Source organism: Scyliorhinus canicula, chromosome 12, assembly GCF_902713615.1.
Source record: "Scyliorhinus canicula chromosome 12, sScyCan1.1, whole genome shotgun sequence".
Taxonomy (NCBI): domain Eukaryota; kingdom Metazoa; phylum Chordata; class Chondrichthyes; order Carcharhiniformes; family Scyliorhinidae; genus Scyliorhinus; species Scyliorhinus canicula.
The window spans coordinates 157177192-157199863 of NC_052157.1; the positions used below are offsets into that span (position 1 = coordinate 157177192).

A 22672-nucleotide genomic window follows, 5' to 3' on the forward strand; every position below is an offset into this window, starting at 1 on the left:
ATTAAAGTAAATGACGATAAAACCGGCTGGCTGGCACAGAACATCAGTGCTCATGAGGTTGAACGGCAGAATATTACTAAGAGGCTCAATAAGACAGGAATGCTGACTGTTGAAAATGTAACTTGCTCAGTTGGAGCCGGCTTGCAGTCCTTGGAAAACCTGTCCTGGATGACCTAAAGAACCGAGGTTGGTAGAAAAATGCCCAGGTCGTCGGTTTGCTGGAAGGAGTGGAGAGTAAGCTCCTTATTAAGTTATTTGAGAGTTGGCTGCTATGATTTTTTAAGCTGGATATGAAAGCTGGGCATATTAAGTTGGAAAAGGCACATTGTACCTTTCTTCCAGGCTGAGGGGCAATCTGCATTCCTGGCCCGTAACTATTTGTTTTCATAACTTCGGAGATCGTCAAAGAGTATTGGAAGTGGCGAGGGGTGGTGGGACCTTGCTCTATGAGGGGACAAAGGTCGCTCTTTCTTCCAAGATTACCCGGCGGCAATGTAACAGAACTGTAAAGGCTTTGAAGATGACCATTGTCGTAAAAACGCATCTGTTCACTAATGTCCTTTAGCAATGGAAATTTGCTGTCCTTACCTGGTCTGGCCTGCATGTGATTCCAGACCCACATCAATGTAGTTGACTCTTAAAATGCCCTCTGAAATGGCCGAACATGCCACTCAGTTCAAGGGCACAATTAGAGATGGGCAATAATTATTGGCTCAGCCAGCAATGCCTAGATCCCATGAACGGATTTTAAACAAAGAAAGTGACTCATGGCTGGTGGAGTGAATTATGTCCTTTTTTAATCCTACTACACTGAGGGTGGTATCGACAACTCAATGTAAAGATATTCGATGATCCGGCTATTGCCTTGGCTTTTGTGAACTTAGTGGAAGATAATGAAGTCTGCAGTTCACTGTGAAATCCGGACTCTATCCCTTGTTACTATATTTCCTACCTAATCTTATGTTGCTATTTATCATGTTAGCGTGTTGGTAATGGAGCACTACAATGAATGTTTATGCTTAAAAATCTCAGGGACTTCCATTTATCTTGAATGGAAAGCACCCTTCAGCGTGCTCCTAGGTAGGGTGTGTGCTCCTAGGTAGGGTGTGTGCTCCTAGGTAGGGTGTGTGCTCCTAGGTAGGGTGTGTGCTCCTAGGTAGGGTGTGTGCTCCTGGGTAGGGTGTGTGCTCCTGGGTAGGGTGTGTGCTCCTGGGTAGGGTGTGTGCTCCTGGGTAGGGTGTGTGCTCCTGGGTAGGGTGTGTGCTCCTGGGTAGGGTGTGTGCTCCAGGGTAGGGTGTGTGCTCCTAGGTAGGGTGTGTGCTCCAGGGTAGGGTGTGTGCTCCTAGGTAGGGTGTGTGCTCCTAGGTAGGGTGTGTGCTCCAAGGTAGGGTGTGTGCTCCTAGTTAGGGTGTGTGCTCCTAGGTAGGGTGTGTGCTCCAGGGTAGGGTGTGTGCTCCAGGGTAGGGTGTGTGCTCCTAGGTAGGGTGTGTGCTCCAAGGTAGGGTGTGTGCTCCAAGGTAGGGTGTGTGCTCCTAGTTAGGGTGTGTGCTCCTAGGTAGGGTGTGTGCTCCTAGGTAGGGTGTGTGCTCCAGGGTAGGGTGTGTGCTCCTAGGTAGGGTGTGTGCTCCTAGGTAGGGTGTGTGCTCCTAGGCAGACTCGGTGGGCTGAATGGCCTAGTTTCTATGGTGCCTCTGGATTAACTGGTTGGTGGGGGTGGGGGGGATGTTTTGATGCATGCTTTGGCTGAGTGAGTAATGGCAGTAGCTATTTTGAAAATTTGCTTCTGGAATGTGCGGGGAGTACATCAGCCTATTAAGAGAAAAAAGATCTTCCTTCCTTAAAAAAGTGAAAGTTGATGTAACATTGTCGTAGGAAACCCCTTTAGATGGCAAGGAGCACTTAAAGTTGAGAGGGACTGGGTGGGACAGGTGTTTTTTGCATCATTCTTAATCAGTAGTCGGGGTATCGCCGTGTTAGTCAACAAAAATGTATCTTTCAAAATGGCCGAAACACTTATATGGAAGTAAATTTGGCTGAAACGAGAGGGGGGATGGAAGGAGTCCTAACCATTTGTTGCTGAAAGACGTTAATGCAATTAGAACAGCGCTGGATTCCTTGTTGACTCAACATGCTGAAACGAGTTTACAGTTTGCCAAACAAAAGTTACATGAGTTTGGAAACAAACCAAATAGATACCTGGCTTTTCTTACTGGGAAGAAGGTTGAGTCTAGGGCTGCTCCCATTGTGCTAGACTCCAAGGAGATTAGAATGATTAAAACAGAGGATATCAACAAGGCATTTAATGGTTTTTATGCTGATTTATATGAAACAGACCAGTCAGGGGATGCAAGGTCCCAATGGTTTTGGATGTGAATTTTATAAGGAATTTAAAGACTTGCTAATGGAACTGTTGATTGGCAGGTACAGTCACCCATTTGAAGCAGGTCAGCTGCTCCAAGAAGCAAATGTGTCCTTACTTCTGAAGGTAGGTAAGAATCCTGAAGAATGTGCATCCGAGAGGTCAATTTTGCTCCTGAATGTGGATTTGAAATTGTTGTCCAAAGTGTTAGTGGGGCGCCTAGAGGGAATTCTCTCTTTGATCACCCAGGGTGATCAGACTGAGTTCATAAAGGGCTGAGATTCATGTAACAATGTCAGGAGATTATTAAATGTCATTCAGGTGTTTCAGGAGTGGACATCAGGTGATCTCCTTTGATGTAGAGAAAGCTTTTGACCAGTTGAAATGTAATTGTTCAATTTATACATTGCAGAAGTTTGGGTTTGGAAAGGAGTATAAGTGGATACAGGTGCTTTATTAAAGTCCTCTGGCGGCAGTTCTTATGAGCGGTTATAGGTCTTGAGAATTTGTGTCATCAGTGAGGAACTGGGCAGGGCTGCCTGTCATCCCGTTACTGTTTGCAATAGCCATTGAGCACCTGCCGGAGGCAATTACACAGGACACTTCCATTTTTGAGCTGCGTAGTGGAGAGATGCAACCTAAGATTATGCTATATGTGGATGACATGTTGCTCTTTGTATCTGAACCAGATATTTCTGTTCCCACTCTTATTGATGTGGTGCATAGATTTAGTCTCTTCCCAGGTTATAAAATCAATTTTACGAAGTCTGAGGCTATGCCATTAAGAGGGCTTAGAGGGAGCCCCCCCCCCCCCCCCCCCCCCAACACACTAATTTCCCATTTCAGTAGTCCCCTTCTAAAGTCTAAAGGAGAGGCTAATCATGATACCCAAACCTCCCTCATGACTCATGTGTATTAGGTGGGATCTGCATCATTGGTCCTCCTTACCAATATTGTGGTTGCGCAGGATGATGCTGGTTAAGATGAATGTGTTGCCAGGTTATTGCATCTTTTACAGATGCTACCAATCTTGTCATCTGTTATGACCCTCAGGGAAATCAATGGGATGCCTAGTGCATTTATATGGAACAAAAAAAATCTAGCTTGAAGTTGGCTAAACTGCAGTTCCTTGCCTCCAGGGGGAGCTAGGGATGCCAAATATTAAATTGTATCAATTAGGCTCGGTTACAGAGTGTCATTTTGAGTACAGAATGTTCTTATAAGCTTTTCTCCTCTAACTGTTACTCTGATGTAGGCAAGACCTGTTTTAATTGTGCTCCTCTTTTCAAAGTTATTACTGTTACTAATTCTGCTGAATTACCTTTATTGTTAAACTTGGTTATTTATTCATATAAAGAAGTTCTTTCTTTTGAACAACAGATTTGAGGAGTCATCTATGTTATGGGCCAGGGTTTAGAGAACCCCAAAGTGTAACATGGAGTTCACCTGACCCATGACTTTTAATAGATTGTGGTATGGGGAGCACACGGCCCACTCTACAGGTGTGGTACAGCAGAAATGGAAAAGTATTTTTTAAAGCAAAACAATGTTTATCCTATCAACTCAAGTGTAACCTTTTTAAAAATACGGTGAACATCTTAGCAACCATTAATTCAAATACAACCCCCAAAGACTACAACACTAAGAAATCCTTAAGCTGTCCTTTTAACATCCATAAGACTTAAAAAAGAACTTTTAAAAGAAGCACATCAGGTTAAAGTCACTACTGAGAACAATTATTAGTTTTAAATCACCAAAGGATCGATTTAGTTTTTAGATTACAGAGAGAGAGACTCATACCCCTTCTCGCTGTGACTGCAGCTATCCAGCTCTGAAAACGAAACTAAAACACACCCTGCAGCAAACAGCCTAAAACGAAGTTAAAAGCTGACAGACAGCCCAGCTCCACCCACTCTCTGACATCACTGCAGTAATAACACCCATTTCTTAAAGGTACTCTCACTACAGATATTTATTTACAGATATCACTACACACCCATTTATGAACACCCATTTCTTAAAGGTACTCTCACATGACACCTAATGTGAGTACAGGAATGGTTGTATTTTTGCGCTCCGACTCGCTCATCTTTTAATTCATTCTTGTGCACATTTCCTGTTTGTCTTTTCTTGGTTTACATAGTTTATATTGGGCACGATTCAGCGGACTGAGTAAAGTCCACTGAAAGGTGTGTTTAGTGAGGTGTTTCTCGGCGGAGAACTCTGAAGCTCGCCAGCAGGAAAGGCTCCTTGCATATCGGGGCGCCATTTTGTCCGGCAATCCCAATCATCCCCCCCACGGCCCCCAATCAGTCTCATGTCACATTTTTGACCCTCTCCTTATCCCCCAACCTTGGGGTTGCCTCGGGAACCCTCCCTCACACTCCCTCTACTTCGCAAGGCCTTGCTGGACCCAGCCCTGGCAGTGCCAATCTGGCACCGAGACACCCGGCACTGGCAGCCTGGCCGTGTCAGGGTGACACTGCCTGGGTACCAGGGGGAGTGCCATAGTGTCACCCTGCGCTGTCCCTGAACACCAGGGAGTCTCTAATTATCTGGGAGAGCCCCTCCAGATACCATTCGCCAGGTCAATGTTGGTGTGGACCAGTACTAAATGGCGCCCTGGCGAGGCTTTCCAGGCATGGCTGGTGAGTCCCAGGCGCAGGGTGAATCCTGTGTATAGGTCTTTAAATGATAAAGCGAGGGAGAGATCCTGATCGCACCGGGTGGAGTGAGTCAGGCGTCCGAAATAGAGCCTGATTTGGGGCTCATGAGTGATTCGCCCGTTGCGCCAGATCTATGCTGTGCCTAACAGGGTCGCTGAATCGCTCCCATTATGTCCCGCGAATTGTTGGTTGGTGTTATTGCAGGACAGAATCAAGTTAGAATGTTTAAATCCCCGCCTGTCCCTGACAGCTGGATGGAGTTAGGGTGGTGACCTGCCTTTAGTGACACAGTTGCTTTTGTGCGGGCCCCCACCCTGATGGTGTGGTGTGCATTGACAGATGATGGCTGCCAACAAAGATGCTTTTCTAGCTGAAGATCTCGGCTCTGTGGCACAGGCTATCGAGACCCAATTCCAAGAGTTGTGGAATGTTTTTATGGAGTCGCACAAGGAGGTTCCTGCAATGGAGAGTACACTGTCGCTGTTGGGAGCTCGCCTCCATACGGTCGAATCCCTGTAGCATGGCCTGTTGTCCATTCTGATGGAGTCGGGAGAGGGAGAGGCGGAGAGCAGGAGAGGGGTGCTGCTGAGCGCAATCCTCGAGGTGAGGTGGTGGAAAAGTTTCCAACTGAGTTTGAGAATTGGGTGCCATGTTTTGGGAATTTCAATTGAGAGGCTGGGAAAATCAAATTTGATGGAACACATCTAATCCTGTCTTCAAGGCCTGGGGTTGGTGTGGCCTTCTGACCACTGGTACTGTGTTGTTCTGTTCCAGATGTTGGTTGTCAGTGCATGGGGATGGCCAAACTGGTTGAGTCATCCCCTGAGCCTAGGTTGTTGACCGCCTGGATTCTGGTGAGACGACATGGTGGAAGTAACGGTGTCTTGTGCCTTGATCGTTGGAACCCTTGAGATATCCTGAAAAGTGTTCACTGATCCTGATGCTATCCCAGCTTTGATTTTGACTTTCTTCATGCACCAGTAAAGAAGTCATTACCCTGAGGGCTGACTTTCATTTCTGCCTCTCGGTTACTATCCTGGACTTTGCTCCCTGTTGATCATGTTGTTGTCTGCTTCATGATGTCAATTCTTCCCTGTACCATTGATTATCCTGATTTAACAAATTTCTATAATGTTAATCCGAATGTTGAATACGGGATTTGTGCACAGTCTTTATCCTAAATGTATTTGGGCCTGATCTTCCCTGACAATCCTTGTCGTGGCTGGAAGGGAGTGCATTTTGTTGCCTACCCGCTGTCTTGCTTAGAAGGAAGATGTGCGGTGCTGGAGCAGGATGAGGGATGGAGATTTGCAGTTGGCAGGGTTAATTTGGCCTCGCTGGAATGGGGGAAGGCCCCCCAGTTAGAGCTCACCAGTTTGGGGTTTTATTTTCATACTTTTTCTTTTAGTTTAGATTCGGGGCATGCGTGCTTTTTTCTTTTTAGGCCCAGGCAGACTGCAGGTTATCGGATGGTTGTCTGCTCTGGAAGGGAGTTGGATTGCATTGTGGGTATCAGTGTAATTCCCTCTCAGTTCTGGGGTTCTCGGGTTTTTATTCCTCTGTTATTTTTCATTGAAGCTATGGGTATGATGTAACTCTGTGCTGTTGACTGTATCCTGCTTCGGTGCAGACAGATCTTGTATCCGGGGAGGGAACACATTGGGGATATTCTCCCCGACTCATCCAGTCTTATTTGTTCCGATGCTTGTAATGACTTCTGTTATGTACTGTATCTGTTTTGCATTGATACCTATGGCTTTTTTTTGTTGTGATGCAATATTTGTAAAAATTTGAAAACCAATAAAAATGCATTTATAAAAAAACAACGCATTTGACTACCTCTTTCGTGGTCTCAAGTTGCCACATTTTGTCGCGACGAGAAAATAAAGTGGAGTTTTTAATGTTCAGCATGGCAACACTAGGTTACATTCAGTGAGTCGCTACTTTTCATTATGGATTTATTCAACAGCATTTCAAGTTATCAGCACCATGGCTATGTTCAGGACGGTCAGTGAGTTTGATGAGAGAAGCGAAAACTGGGCTGAACAAATGGAGAGGTTGCTGCATTTCCTTTTAGCAAATTGAATAGAAGATGAGGCAAAACAATGCTAGATTCTCATGTGGGACAAAGACGAGGAATCTGGCCACACCACAGAAGCCAGGGGAGATTTTATTTGCAGATTTAGTTGCTCTAGTCCAGAATCACCATGAACTGAAGCCCTCAGTGATTGTTCAAAGATTCAAATTTCATAGCCTTTTTAAAAAAAAACAGGTCAATCGGTAGCTAATTTTATGGCAACATCATGCCAGCTTTCAGAAAACTGCGATTTCAGAGCAATTTTAGAAGACATGCTCATAGATAGACTGGACAGCAGCATTAACGAGGACAACATTCAGTGTCGGTTGTTGGGTGAGCCACACTTGCTTGTAAGAAGGCTGTGGAAATTTTGCAGGGCGTGGAAATGGCTTCCAGCAATGCTAAAGAGATTCAGAAGGTTAATGTTGGTGCCTAAACTGGGGTGCTGCATCAAATGAAGAAAGAGGTTGCAAGCAAAAAGGTGAAAGCAGTGGGATGCTTTGGGTGTGGTGGACCACACAACAAGAATCATTGCAAATTTAGGGCTGTTGTTTGCCACCAATGCAACAAGAAGAGACATTTAGCGAAATATTACAGGTGCGCAAGGCAAAGGCTAAACAGGTCCCGCCGGTAAGGACCTGGTCTAATTTACGCCAGCCGAAAACAGGCTGCCATTTGGCCCATCGCGGGGCGTAGAATTGCCGGGGTGGGCGCTGCCAATGGCCCCCGACCGGTGCGCGGTGCGATTCCTGCCCCTGCCGAAAAACCGGTGCCGGAGAATCCGGCAGCCGGCGTGGGGGCGGGATTCACGCCGCCTCCAGCAATTCGCTGGCCCGGTGGGCAGTCGGAGAATTCCGCCCATTGTATCTTCAGAATAGTTTTCATTCGGCAGGGGCACTTGACAGGGCTGCTCTCTTTCCCTGCTGCTCTTTGCGCTAGCTATTCAGCCCTTCTCAATAGCGTTGCGATCATCCGATGGGTGGAAGGGTATCTGCCGGGACGGAGTGGAGCAGATGATCTACTTCTGTATATTACAGACCCGGGCCCCTCAGTAGACAACTTAATGAGGATACTCTCAACATTTTGATACCTTCTCCGATTACAAATTAAATGTGAGTAAAAGTGTGTTTTCCGGTTAATTGACCTGCCAGAGAGGCTAAACTTAGTTAATTGCCGTCTTTTGCCCTCTACCTGTATGTCTGCGTAGCCCATAACTGGGCATTACTTCATAAACTGAACTATTCAAGCCTCGTCAGTAATGTTAAAACAGACTTGCAGAGGTGGAGCAATCTTCCTTTATCTCTTGCAGGTAGGATCTAAACTATAAAGATGAAAGTGCTTCCAAGAGTATTAGTTTTATTTCAATGTATCCCCATTTTTTTTGCCCAAATATTTTTTTATTATGGTTAACAAGGTTGATTTTGGCTTTTATCTGGGTGGGCAAGTGCCCCAGAATCCGCAGCCCTCTGCTTCAAAGAGACAGAGGACTGGGAGGTTTGGCCCTCCCAAATCTTCTGTTTTATTATTGGGCTGCTAACATACAGAAGATCCTGCAATGGATTAGTGACCCTGGCTCGAGTTGGGGAAACATGGAGGCTCAGTCTTGCACCATTGCCTCCTCTCATAAGATATAGGAGGAGAATTAGGCCATTTGGCCTATCAAGTCTGCTTCGCCATTCAATCATGGCTGATCTCATCGTGGCCTTGACTTCACCATCCTGCCCGTTCTCTATAACCCTTAAACCCATTACCAATTTAAAAACCTGTCTAACGCCATCTTAAATTTATTCACTGTCCCTGCATCCACCGCACTCTGGGGTTGCGACATCCACAGATTCACAACCCTTTGGGAGAAGTAGTTTCTCCTCAGCTCTGTTTTAAATCTGCTACCTCTTATCCTCAGACTATGACCCTTTTGTTCTAGAATGTCCCACAAGACTAAGCTCAACGTCTACTCCATCCCTCATCATCTTGTATACCTCCATTTGATCTCCCCTCATTCTTCTAAACTCTAGAGAGCGTAGGCCTAATCTCTCTTTATCCGACAAACCCCTCATCTCTGGAATCAGTCTAGTGAACCTCCTCTGAACTGCCTCAAATAAGGGGACCAAAACTGTGCACAATACTCCAGGTGTGGTCTCACCAATGCCTTGTACAGTTGCAACAACACTTCCTTACCTTTTATACTCTATTTCTTTAGCTATAAATGTCAACATTCCATTTGCTTTCTTTATTATCTGCTGTATCTGCATGTCATAAACGAGGACCCTCAGAGCACCCTCAAAGTCTATTTTCTATGCTTTTATCTAAATAATTAATATACATGATGAAAATCTGAGGCTCCATTCCAAATTCATAGAAAATACTTGTTGTATCCATTGCCCTCCAGCAATAAAATGAAGAATTTGACTGAATCTAATTTTATGTATGTGATATTTCTGCAGAACTTGTCCAGCAGGGCTCCGAGATCACACTGGCTGTTTATGATCCATCCCTGGAAAAGCAGAGCCAGAGAGACCAGGAAACAAAGGGGGAGAGGTAAATTGCCAACGTTACCCATTATTTAACTTAAATTTCAGCCATATTAGCTACATCTTAGACCAACATCAGGATAATTATCATTAACATTAGATGTGGACCAGTAACATAACTTATATTTTGAAAGCATTCCTTTTATATTTCTTTTAATCATCCTGATTACTTCAGTTGGAAAGTAGCCTTGAGCTGTGATGATGCTTTCATCCAACTTGCCACTCGTTGATGTACATGTACAACATACAGTGCTTTTGCCTATAATTCTTTGCCTTTGTTCGAGTGGGGAGGTGTCAAGCCGCCATACTCATCGCTGTCCTTGACAGCATACCTGAGATCTGAAATGTGAAAATGATTAAACTGGGGGAAAAAATGTTGCAAATCATGAGGCAGCTGTGGGGAAAATGGCAAAATGTGCTGGAGGCGATACTTTCTCATCCTCATAGATCCAAATTAAACAGCCGGTGAACAAATTGAAGTGTTTTTTAAATCTACTGTTATATAAACAGCAGCCTTTATGAATGGGAAGCACTCAGATCTGTCTTGCTCCCCAATACTTAAACACAGGCTCTGATTTTAAACCGTACTGATGTGCAGAACTAAGATCTTCCTGGTTTCTGCTCTATCCAGCAGTGTTTGGCAGGCAAAGCGATACAGAACACTGGCACTTTAAAATGTATTGCAGATTAAAAGTAAGATGCCAATGAGAAGTGAGGCCGACTGGGGAAATTGCATGGTTTGGTGAGCATCATGGGATTTATTTCTGAATGTTCCCCAAAACAAATCACTTCCCCGATATATACAAACACACAAATTAGGAGCAGGGGTAGGCCACTCAGCACTTCGAGCCTGCTCTGCCATTCATTAAGATCATGGCTGATCTGGCTGTAACCTCCACTCCACATTCCTGCCTACCCCCAATACCTATTTGCCTCCATGTTAATCAAGAATGTATCTAACTCTACCATAAAAATATTGAAAGACCTTACTTCCATTGCCAGAATCATGGGCATTTAAAAATATATTCTTATATATATATATATATATATATATATATGCTAATTGAACAGTAATGATAAAATCTAGACTTTAATTAGGAAGATGGTTTCCCACCTGGAGACAGCATCTGTCATCACTTCTGCTGTTCCTGACATTTTATTGTTCCCTCGCTAGATGGTATGACAGCAAATGCTCAGCGGTTAAATGTGCAAGATATGACTGCAGTTCATAATTCATATCTGTTTATCAACTTGGCTGACTGCCTAACTTAAAAGATTGTGTCAATTAAAGCTTTCACTTGGAATCATGCTTCACATTGCCAGTGTAAAGCATAGCTGTCAATTAGACATCAGAGACCTGTGGTTCATTAGCACTGCAGGCACAATAATACTGAAATACTTCCTTATCTGGGGAGATATGTGTTGAATAGACAGGGTTGAGTCTAGATTGGAAATGTTTCTATCAAGATATTTTTATAACTGATTCTAACATACAAACCTACTAATTGTTTCTTGTGTGAAATCTAAAAGATACTTTCCAAATTAATTAGTGTTTTACGCTCATGCTTGAATGCATGTTTTTGAGTGTCTGTGTATGCCTTTGGTGTGAGAGATACGTTACTTGCATCCTATTTACAGTTGTAAATGCTATTTACAGTTGTGAATGCTATTTTTCCTGCAGTACCCTTAAAAATCTATCCTAGTAATATGGCTACTTTAGTTTATGTAATGTTGCCTTTATAAATATTACAAAAATAGAACTATGTTTTCATAGTTCAATTAATAGCTGCACTCTCTGCTTCAGTTCCCCATTCAGTAAAGGGAAGGAACTGAAATAGGAAGACGGTCCCTGCACTGGGACCCAAGGGTAAGTTCATGGTTCTGTGCTTGCAACAGGGAGGCATATTCGGCAAGAGAGCAAAAGGAGAATCAGTGGTATAATACTGTGCCTGTAGCTCCAATGCACACTCTCTTTGAACATGGTTCCCTGCTGGGAGGTTGGGATCTGGGAATTCAGTGTAGACATTCAACTTCAGTATTGTTCATTGTTCCCAACCCTGCCCACTCCCAACCAACCCTGTATTTCATCCACCTTTCTTGAAGGTCCTGACTCATTGTGGGATACAGACAGAGGCAGTCCCTAACACTTTGTCCAAGACTGCCTGCTGTGATAGTGGAGTCGGACACTTTAGGAACTTTCAAGCGGTTATTGGATAGGCACATGGAGCACATCAGAATGACGGGGAGTGGGATAGCTTGATCTTGGTTTCGGACAATGCTCGGCACAACATCGAGGGCTGAAGGGCCTGTTCTGTGCTGTACTGTTCTATGTTCTAAGTGACCATTCTTGATGCATACGCCTAGGCAGTGTTGTGCTGGCATGTGTGCAACATAACCAAGCCTAATCCTGTCTCCACCAGCTGTAAAATATAGATACACAAATAGCAGAGTCACCAGATAGTAATCACGAGTGGGGGTTGTGCCTGAATTGCTTCCCTTCCTTATTCTGTGGTTGCTGAAGACAATTTGCAGCTCTCCCATTTGCCTGTGATCAACTGACTTGGCACAGAGCATTAATTTTATTTGGCCTTTCTGGCTCTGTTACATACAGGGCAGTATTTTTTTTATATGTTGATTGAAAGTTTTTCATTATAAATAAAATAATATAACACAATTAATTCAAGTTACAATGATAAAGAACATGACAAACAATCAAAAGCACAAATTAACTTAACCCCCTGTTATAACCTGCCCGAATCCTATTGGCTGGGGACAATTGGTTGTCCCATGTTCCTTGGGGAATATAAGCTCCCCCAATGGGAGGGGGGGTGCAAATAATTAGCAGTGTAGCTGTATAAATAGAGCTGGCCAGTGTGCTACCGGCTAGAGAGGGAACCAGTAATGAACTACTGCCCCTTTGTGCATATTGTTGTAAATAAAGTTACTTTCAGTTTGACTCTACAAACTCTCCAAAACCCCACAACATTAAACTAAACCTCTGAACAACTGACGGTGACTAGGTCTTTTAAAAAGGAAATGAATGGCTGCCATCTCAGGTAGAGCCCTTCTACCGACCCCCTAATTGTGTACTTCACCTTCTCCAAAATACGAATGACAAGAGGTCACCCAACGAAGTCGAGGTGCTGGGCGGAGTAGGGGACCTCCACCCAAGCAGAACTCGTCTCTGGGTTGTTAATGAGGCCAAGGCAAAGACATCCACCTTCACTCCCGTCTGCAGCACCGGCGCGCCTGGTACAGCGAAAATGGCCACCAGCAGACATGGCTCTAGATCGACTTTAAGTATCTCTGACATGGTGTTGAAGGAAGAAACCAACAAGCTTACTAACTTGGGACAGGACCAGAACATATGAATGTGGTTAGCCGGTCCCCAGAACAGCATTCACACCTGTCCCCCAGATAAAACTCTGCTCATCCTTGCCCTGGTCAGATGAGCCCTGTGCACCACCTTTAACTGGGTCAGACTAAGCCGAGCACAAGAGAACGTGGAGTTGACCCTGTGAAGAGCCCCGCTCCATACCTCAATAGGACCCAATTCACACTCCCATTTCACCTTTATCTCATTCAATGCAGCCGGCTCCACTGATAGGATCTGGCCACATATGCACACCAAACCCGGCCAAAGACAAAATTCAATAGAGAGGGAGGTGATGCCAAGGGGAAAGAGGGAAAAGCCTTGCTCAAAAAATTGCAAATCTGAAAGTATCTAAACAGATTGGAACCAGAGAGTTGAAATTTTTCCAACAACTCCTTAAAGCTGGCAAACCTTTCCTCCATGAACAAGTCACCAAACTATTCAAACCCTTCTCCTTCCATGACCTGAACATTGAGTCAAGACCTGCTGGTAAAAAGAGTTGATTATTGCAGATATGGGCCAACAGAGATATGGAACTAAGTTTAAAATGCTGCCTGAAGGTGGATATCACTATCGGATTTGAGGAAAATCTTGCCAGAGAGAACGGCAGCGATGCAGTTACTAATGCACCAAGGCTTATAACCGTTACAGGAACTCGCCCCATATGGAACCTGGATCACTGATCCACCCCAGTACCTTGTTAATATTAGCTGCCCAATAGTAAAATAATAAATCGGGTAAAGCCAAACCTCCTGATTGCATATCTCTCTGGAGGAACACACTATGAATCCTTGGGGTCTTACCCAACCAAATAAATGAGGACACTGACTTATTAATTTTGACAAAGAAATACTTGGGGAGAAAAGTGAGGAGACATTGAAAGAAGAAATCTCGGCAACACATTCATCTTAATAGTCTGGACGTTGCCCACCAAGGACAGCGGGAGGTTATCCCACTTCTGTAAATCAGATTTGACCTCATTAACCAGAGTAGTATATTTTAATTTATGAAGCGAAGCCCAATCATGGACTACCCAGATTCCCAGATAACGAAAGCTAGATCTGGCAAGACGAAAAGGCAACATCTCCAGCTGGACTCCCCTCCTTAGGGGATTAACCAGGAAGTATTCACTCTTATCCAAGATTCAATTTATATCCAGAGAAGTAGCCAAGCAGCTTCATTATCTCATCCATAGTGAATACTGGGTCCATAATATAAAGAAGCAGGTCATCCACATATAAGGACAGCCTACCTTCCACCCCTCCCTGATTTATCCCCTTCCACTTACTGCAACATCTAAGCGCTATGGCAAGCAGTTCTATTGCCAGAGTAAACAGGAGTGGAGACAATGGACATCCCTGCCTTGTGCCCCTATTCAGCTGAAAGAAGTCCAAATTCAGAGCATTGTGCAAACACTAGCAGTGGGGCCCTATAAACTTTTGTCGAAGCCTCCCAAGAATCTCAGAGATATCCCCACTCTTCTCTATCAAATTCCTTTTCCCAATATGTCTCGGGAAACAATCACCTCCGGCTCTATGGAAACAATCACCAATGAGGGGGGAGGACAACATTTAAGACAAGGTATATTGGCCGACAATTGCCGACCCTTGACCTAGCCTGTCTGGTTTTCTGAGATCACCTCTGGGAGGCAGGGCTCCAACCGCAGTGTCAGCACTTTTGCAAGTAACTTAGAGTCCGCCTTTAAAAGTGAAATAGGTCAGTACGACCCACATTCTGTAGGGTCCTTGTCTTTCTTAAGGATCATGGAAATAGAGGCCAGCACAAATGTAACGGGCAACGAACCCCAAGACAAGAAGTCGTTATATCTAAAATTAAAGGGACCAATTGTTCTGTAAATGTTTTACAAAACTCAAATGGGGAAGCCATCAGGGCCAGGGGCTTTACCCGTCTGCGTCAACCCAATGCATTTTCTAATTTCCTCTTGGTCCAGCGGGGATTCCAACTCTTCTTGCCACTCCCTTTTCATCACTAGGATGGATAACCCATCCAAAAAAGCCATCAAGGCTGAATTCTCCGCTGGGAGCTCCGATCTATAGAGATCCCTATGAAATGTTTCAAAAGCTGCATTGACCTGAGGCGGGGCGGAAACCAGGCTGCACTCTAGTCCCGTCTTTATACAATCTCTCAGGAAGCAGCCTGCTGTCTGAGCTGGTGAGCTAAAAGACAACTGGCCTTCTCCCTTGTTCTTAAAATACAGTCCTCGAACGTCGCAGCTGGCCCATCACCTTATCCATTGATTATAATTCAAATTGTGCTGCATCACGGCGCCAAGGACCCGGGTTTGATCCAGACCCTGGGTCACTGTCTGTGTGGAGTTTGCACATTCTACCCGTGTTTGCGTAGGTCTCACCCCCACAACTCAGAGATGTGCAGGGTAGGTAGATTGGCCATACTAAATTGCCCCAAAAAGATCATAATTCAAATTGTGTCTGCAGGTGTTTCCTGCTTGCCAGCAACTCTGGATTTGGCCAAGTGAGTATTAGTGGTCCACCTCAAGGATAGAGTCCACCAGCCTTTGCCGCTGCAACCCCGCTGACGTTTCCAATGTGCACTTCTTCAGAAATTATCTCCCCCCAATAACCACCTTAAGGACTTCCAAAACGTGGAAGGTGAGATAGACTCATTTTTATTAAATTTAATTTATTCTCCAATGGCGGTGGACATACGGTCACAAATTCTCTTGTCTGCTCATAATGCCGTATCCAATCTCCATGGCAGACACTGGGAGGAATCTGATTCTCGTGCCAAATCAACAAAATGTGGGGCATGGTCTGAAATCACATTCACCGAATAACCCACCCCTTCCACCGAAGGGAGGAGGGACATATCCATCGATTTGCGAAGGTCCCCCGACACAAACCGCGAGTACCCTAGCGGGAGCCACCTCGTGCACGTCTTCCCCCGACATAATGCTACCGGAAGTCCATACTGGACAGTGTTTTAACAACTGAGCAATCTGCAGAACTATGTAATATTGTTTAAGATGTTTATTTTTGATAACATTTAGAGTAAAAATGAATCATTGAACTAGAAACTAACCACACTTACAAATGACCAGCATGGAGCAGATAATAGGAGAGCAAAGTGCTGCAGATTTGAAAAATAAATAGAAAAGGTTGGAAATACTCAGCAGGCCAGGCAGCACCTGTGGAGAGAGAAACAGAGTCGACGCTTCAGGTCCACGATCCACATTACTTCTGACAAAGGGTCACTAACCTCTGTTTCTCTTTGCACTGACGCTGCCAGACATGCTGAGTATTTCCAACCTTTTCTATTTATTTTTCAAATCTGCAGCACTTTGCTCTCCTATTATATGCTCCATGCTGGTCATTTGTAAGTGTGGTTAGTTTCTAGTTCCCATTTCTATTGGTGCACAAAAAAACCCTCTTTTCCCAGCCCTCCAAAAAAGGCTATCAGACGTCTTGTGAGCCACTCATTTCCCTTCAACAAGAAACCTAGCAGAACCTGCCAGAGATTTGGCACAACATTACACATGAAATTCAAAATATGAAGAAAACATAAACAACTCACCAAGCCCAAAAACAATCTCAAAGCAATAAACTGATTTTTAAAACATCAGTAATGAATAAAAATGACCATTAAAACGTGCTAAGCAGCAGAGCTAACTGATAAAACCTTTTTTGCCTTTTCACTTCAGAAGCAGAGCTAGAGAGAGATAGACTAGGCTCCAAGCCCTGGTCACCAGGGAAGGCTAATGGGACCAGGCCTTGTATGTGTGTGTGTGTGTGGTGTTGTGTGTGTTTAGTGCGGGCTCGGGCGAGTGTTCACTCTCGGACTCAGGGTTCTCTCGCTCCCTCTCACACACACACACACAGTCACTCACTCTCACACACTCACTCATTCTCAAACTCACACTTCTTCACTCTTGTACATGTACAATCACATATTCACTCACTCAATCACTCTCACACATATGCTCACATTCACTCATTCATTCTCTCATTCACACTCGCTCACTCATTCTTTCACGGTCACACTGACTCACTCCATTCTATCTCACACCTACTCACTCATTCTCACACCTACTCACTCATTCTCACACCCACTCACTCACTCTCACACCCACTCACTCACTCTCACACCCACTCACACTCTCACACCCACTCACTCTCTCACACCCATTCATACTCTTGCACATTTACACACTCACACCTACTCTCACTATCTCTCACACATTCACTCACACTCACTTTCACACTCATACACTTACTCTCCTGCTCTCATACACACAATCGCTCTCACACCTACCCACTCACTTTCTCACACGCACTCACACACTCACTCTGACACACACGCACATTCTCTCATGCATTCACTCACACTCTCACACCCACTCTCTCTCTTACACACACACTTACTCACTCTCACACCCACTCGCTCAATCTTAGCAGCTTTAGCAAAAAAGCCCAAACTTCTCAAGTTTCTGTTTTTAATTCTGCCTCCTCATCTTTCAGTGCTTAATCTATAATGCTTTTCTGTTACTTTTATATCCTTTCTATTTGAGGGTGCTCAAGACCACACAGGAATCCCAAGTGCAGTCTAACTATAGTCCTATAAAATTCCAATATTACCTACTATTTTGGTGTTCTATACTTCTAGGCACAGCAAGAATTTGATTATCTATTTTTATGGCTCTGTAAACCTGTGCTCCATCTTTTTAAGAACCTGTATATCTGCACAATAAGATTACCCTACTCCATTTAAAGTCTTACATTTTTAAAGTCTGTATTTCCTTTCTGTATTCTTCCTTCCAAAATCAATCACTCACATTTTATGACTTTGACACCTTCTTCCAATTCTCTGACCCTTTCTATATCCTTTTAGTCTATGTCCTGCTGTGGTCTTACACAACTGGCACTCACCCCCTGGCCGAGGAAGTTCAGAGATTAATATCGTTCAGAAAGAGTTCAGGATGGCTGTGAAGGTGGCAAAATACACTTCCTCCAGGCCCTGTCTAACACTCCCTGGGCCTCACTATTGCTGCAGCCATCGCTCCTCCTGGCTCCCATATTGACTCCTGTAGTCCTTTAGTGAGCTGGCGCCTCTGTGGGAGAGCAAGAGCGCAGCCGAGGACAGACTACATCATTCAGAAAGCATCCTGGCTCTCTGTGGTGAATGTAATATATGAATGTATATATACTAATTCACACTGTTATAGTAAGCGCAGTAGCGCCAACCTACCACTAGGGGGAGTAGCGCTGGGAGCACTTAGGAACTTGTACTGGGCTCCACCCTTGGTTCCGCCCATGACTCCTCCCCCTAGTACAGCTGTATAAGTAACCGTGTCCAGTGTCAGCCTGGGTCACTACGAGTTCATCGACAGGTAACAGGCTGGCTCTGAAGTAAGTCGATTAAAGCCTAGATTCACATCGGAAACACGCGTCTGGTGAATTGGTGGTTCCATCAATTTAATCGACTTAAGAACAGTAAAGATCGATTATGGAATCGGCCCTCAAGCCTGGACGCCTGGAACTCAACCCGCAGGATGCAGAGGCTAAAGAAATCTTCTCCCATTGGATCCGGTGCTTCAAGGCCTACCTGGCCGAAGCAAGCACAGCCAAAACTACAGAGGATCAGAAGCTGAGTCTACTGCACGTGAGGGTGAGCCATAGAATCTCAACGCAACTAAACTCGGCCAGTTCATATACTGCGGCGCTAGCAGTTCTCGAAAAAATGTATGTACGGCCAATTAATGAGGTTTACGCTCGCCATGTGTTTACAACTCGCCGTCAGCGGCCTACGGAATCACTCGCCGAATTCCTAAGAGAACTTAACAATTTGTCCAATGACTGTAATTACCAAGCGGTTACTGCGGCTGAACACAGGGAATTGGCGGTACACAATGTTTTTGTAGCGGGCCTCAGGTCTAACTATGTGCGCCAACGGCTGCTGGAAAAGGGGGCCCAGGACTTAGAAACGACTGTGGAAGCTGCGATCACGATGGAGGTCTCCTTCCGCAGCCTTAACTCGTTCCCCGCGGACCCCGCGACCCCATCATGGGCCCCCGACCAGCGACTCCCCCAGGCCTGTGCTACGCGGCTGCCCAGCCACCATGCTGCCCCAGCCAGCCACTATGCTGCCCCAGCAAGCCACTATGCTGCTCCAGTCTGCCATTTCTGCAGCCAGAACCAGCACCCGTAGCAGCACTACCCGGCCCGCAACGCGGCCTGCAGCAGCTGCGGGCGAAAAGGGCATTACGCTAGAGTGTGCCTCGCAAAAAGGGCCCCAGCTTCCAACTCCCCAGCGACTTGCAGTAACCGCTCCCCGCACTCTCAGCCCCGCGGGGCCTGAAACGCTGCGGCCTATGCCCCGACTCCGCCCCCTCCAGCCACGTGCGATTCATGGGGGCCGCCATCTTGGAAAACCTCCACCACGCGGCCGGCCACGTGCGACTCATGGGGACCGCCATCTTGGACGCCATCTTCCTCGCAGCCCGCCACGTGCAACTCATGGGGGCCGCCATCTTGGACACCATCTTCCTCGCCGCCCGCCACGTGCGATCCACGGGCCCGATCGGCTTCTCCGCGCTCGGACAACTCAGCAGAGGAATTCGAACAAGACTACGAACTCAGAGGGCAGTCATCAAGGGGCCACTCCAGCACAGCTGATTGAGCCGCCGATTACCCGCTACTCAGCGCGGTCATCCTAGACCAATCCCGACCGAAGAACCTACGAAACGCTATGGCAGAGGTCCATATCAACGGGTACAAAACGCCATGCCTCTTCGACTCCGGGAGCACAGAGAGCTTCATACACCCAGACCTGGTAAGACGCTGTTCGCTCCCTGTTTTCCCCGCGCAGCAAACTATCGCGCTCGCTTCAGGCTCCCACTCGGTCCAGATCCAGGGGCGCACCGCCGCGACACTCACAATCCGAGGCACTAATTACTCGAAGTTTAAACTCTACGTTTTGCCCGAACTCTGCGCGCTACGCTTATTAGGCCTAGACTTCCAGTGTAACCTCAAGAGCCTCACCCTCAGCTTCGGAGGGCCCCTGCCCCACTCACAATCTGCAGCCTCGCTACGCTGCGAATCCCTCCCCCTCCTCTCTTTGCAAATCTCACTAAGGACTGTAAACCCGTAGCCACTCGTAGCAGGCGGTATAGCCTGCAGGATAGGGTATTTATCAGAGCAGAGGTCCGAAGGCTACTCAGTGAAGGGGTTATAGAGGCCAGCAATAGTCCCTGGAGAGCTCAGGTGGTGGTCGTTAAGACCGGGGAAAAATTCCGTATGGTGGTCAACTACAGTCAGACTATAAATAGATTTATGCTCCTCGACGCGTATCCCCTCCCCAGGATTGCAGACATGGTAAATCAGATCGCCCAGTATCGGCTCTTCTCCACGGTGGATCTGAAGTCTGCATACCACCAGCTCCCAATCCGCCCGGAGGACCGCCACTACACGGCATTCGAGGCCGAAGGCCGCCTCTTCCATTTCCTCCGGGTCCCCTTCGGCGTCACTAATGGGGTCTCGGTGTTCCAACGAGCAATGGACCGAATGGTGGACCAGTACGGGCTGCGGGCCACGTTTCCGTACTTGGACAATGTCACCATCTGCGGCTATGACCAGCAAGACCACGACGCCAACCTCCACCGTTTTCTCCAGACGGCACAGAAACTCAACCTAACGTACAACAAGGAGAAATGCGTTTTCCGCACATCCAGACTAGCCATCCTCGGCTATGTCGTGGAAAACAGAGTCCTGGGCCCCGACCCGGACCGTATGCGCCCCCTCTTAGAACTCCCTCCCCCTCATTGTCCCAAGGCCCTCAAACGGTGCTTGGGATTTTTTTCTTACTACGCCCAGTGGTAATCCCTCAATATGCGGACAAAGATTTCCCCTGTCAGCCGAGGCACGCCAGGCCTTCGACGGCATCAAGGAGGACATCGCCAAAGCGGACATGCGGGCGGTGGATGAATCCACCCCATTCCAGGTAGAGAGCGACGCCTCAGAGGTAGCTCTTGCAGCCACGTTAAACCAGGCAGGGAGACCAGTTGCATTTTTCTCCCGTACCCTCTCCGCTTCAGAACTCCGACACTCCTCAGTTGAGAAAGAAGCACAAGCCATTGTGGAGGCTATCCGTCACTGGAGGCACTACCTCGCAGGTAGGAGGTTCAAGGTTCACCCTCATCACCGATCAAAGATCGGTTGCCTTCATGTTCGACAACTCGCAAAGGGGCAAAATAAAAAACAATAAAATTCTGAGGTGGAGGATCGAACTCTCCACCTACAATTACGATATCAAATATCGACCCGGGAAGCTCAACGAGCCTCCGGATGCCCATCCCGCGGGACATGCACCAGCGCGCAGATCGACCGATTTAAAAAGTATCCACAATGACCTCTGCCACCCGGGGGTCACCCGGCTCGCCCACTACATCAGGGCCCGAAACCTGCCTTTCTCCAACGAGGAGGTAAAAGCGGTCACCAGGGACTGCCCGATCTGTGCGGAGTGCAAACCGCACTTCTATAGACCAGACAGGGCCCACCTGGTCAAGGCTTCTAGGCCCTTTGAACGCCTCGCGATTGATTTCAAAGGGCCACTCCCCTCAACTAACAAGAACATCTATTTCTTAAATGTCGTAGACGAGTTCTCCCGCTTTCCATTCGCTATCCCGTGCCCCGACATGACCTCCCACACAGTCATTAGGGCCCTGCATAGCACCTTCACCCTGTTTGGTTTCCCCAGCTACGTACACAGCGACCGGGGTTCGTCCTTCATGAGCGACGAGCTGCGTCAGTACATGCTCGAAAAGGGCATTGCCTCGAGCAGGACTACCAGCTACAACCCCAGGGGGAACGGGCAGGTGGAAAGGGAGAACGCGACGGTCTGGAAGACCATCCTACTGACCCTCCGGTCTAGAAAGCTCCAAGTCTCCCAGTGGCAGGAAGTCCTCCCAGACGCGCTCCACGCTATTAGGTCCCTCTTGTGCACGGTGACCAACCAGACCCCTCACGAGAGGCTCTTCATTTTTTCCAGGAGCACTACCATGGAGGTCTCACTTCCGGCATGGCTGAGGACGCCGGGCCCCGTACTCCTGAGGAAACATGTCAGGGGGCCCGGGCCCTGTACTCCTGAGGAAACATGTCAGGGGGCACAAAACCGACCCCCTTGTTGAGAAGGTGCGCCTGCTCCACTGCAAAAACCAGTACGCATTCGTCGAGTTCCCTGACAGCCGTCAGGACACTGTATCCCTCCGGGATCTGGCACCCGCCGGATCCATCACCCCCTCTGCCCCCACAGAAGGATCTCTCACCATACACCCCATGCTGCCGCCCCCTTGCGCTCCCGAGCCCACGAGCTCGCTCCACCAGTCCCGCGCACCCGCACCGGCCAGCCCCCAGCGCCCCCAGTCCCCGGTCGAACCAGGAGAGTATGAAGCTCGAATACAACCCTCCCTGGAGTCCACCATTGTACCCCAACACACTACACCCGTCCAGCCACTGCAAGAGGCTGCAACCCCGGTGCTCCGCAGATCTCAGTGGACAATCCAACCGCCGGACAGACTGACATTATAGACTAGACCACCACCCCCGCCGGACTTGATTTTTTTTGCAGGGGTGAATGTGGTGAATGTAATATATGAATGTATATATACTAATTCACACTGTTATTGTAAGCGCA

The 22672-nt window shown here is 46.9% G+C and overlaps 1 protein-coding gene across 11 annotated transcripts in view; it reads left to right on the forward strand.

The window, feature by feature from the left end:
• Positions 1-22672, forward strand: part of LOC119975116 — a 142386-nt gene that overhangs the window by 73382 nt on the left and 46332 nt on the right. For all 11 annotated transcript variants that reach the window (XR_005462659.1, XR_005462658.1, XM_038814663.1 and 8 more), the window contains one exon: positions 9547-9640. Coding sequence is in view for 9 of the 11 variants with exons in the window: in XM_038814663.1 (XP_038670591.1) it covers positions 9547-9640 (94 nt within the window). In the remaining 2 variants the exon portion in view is untranslated. The remainder of the gene's footprint in view (positions 1-9546; positions 9641-22672) is intronic.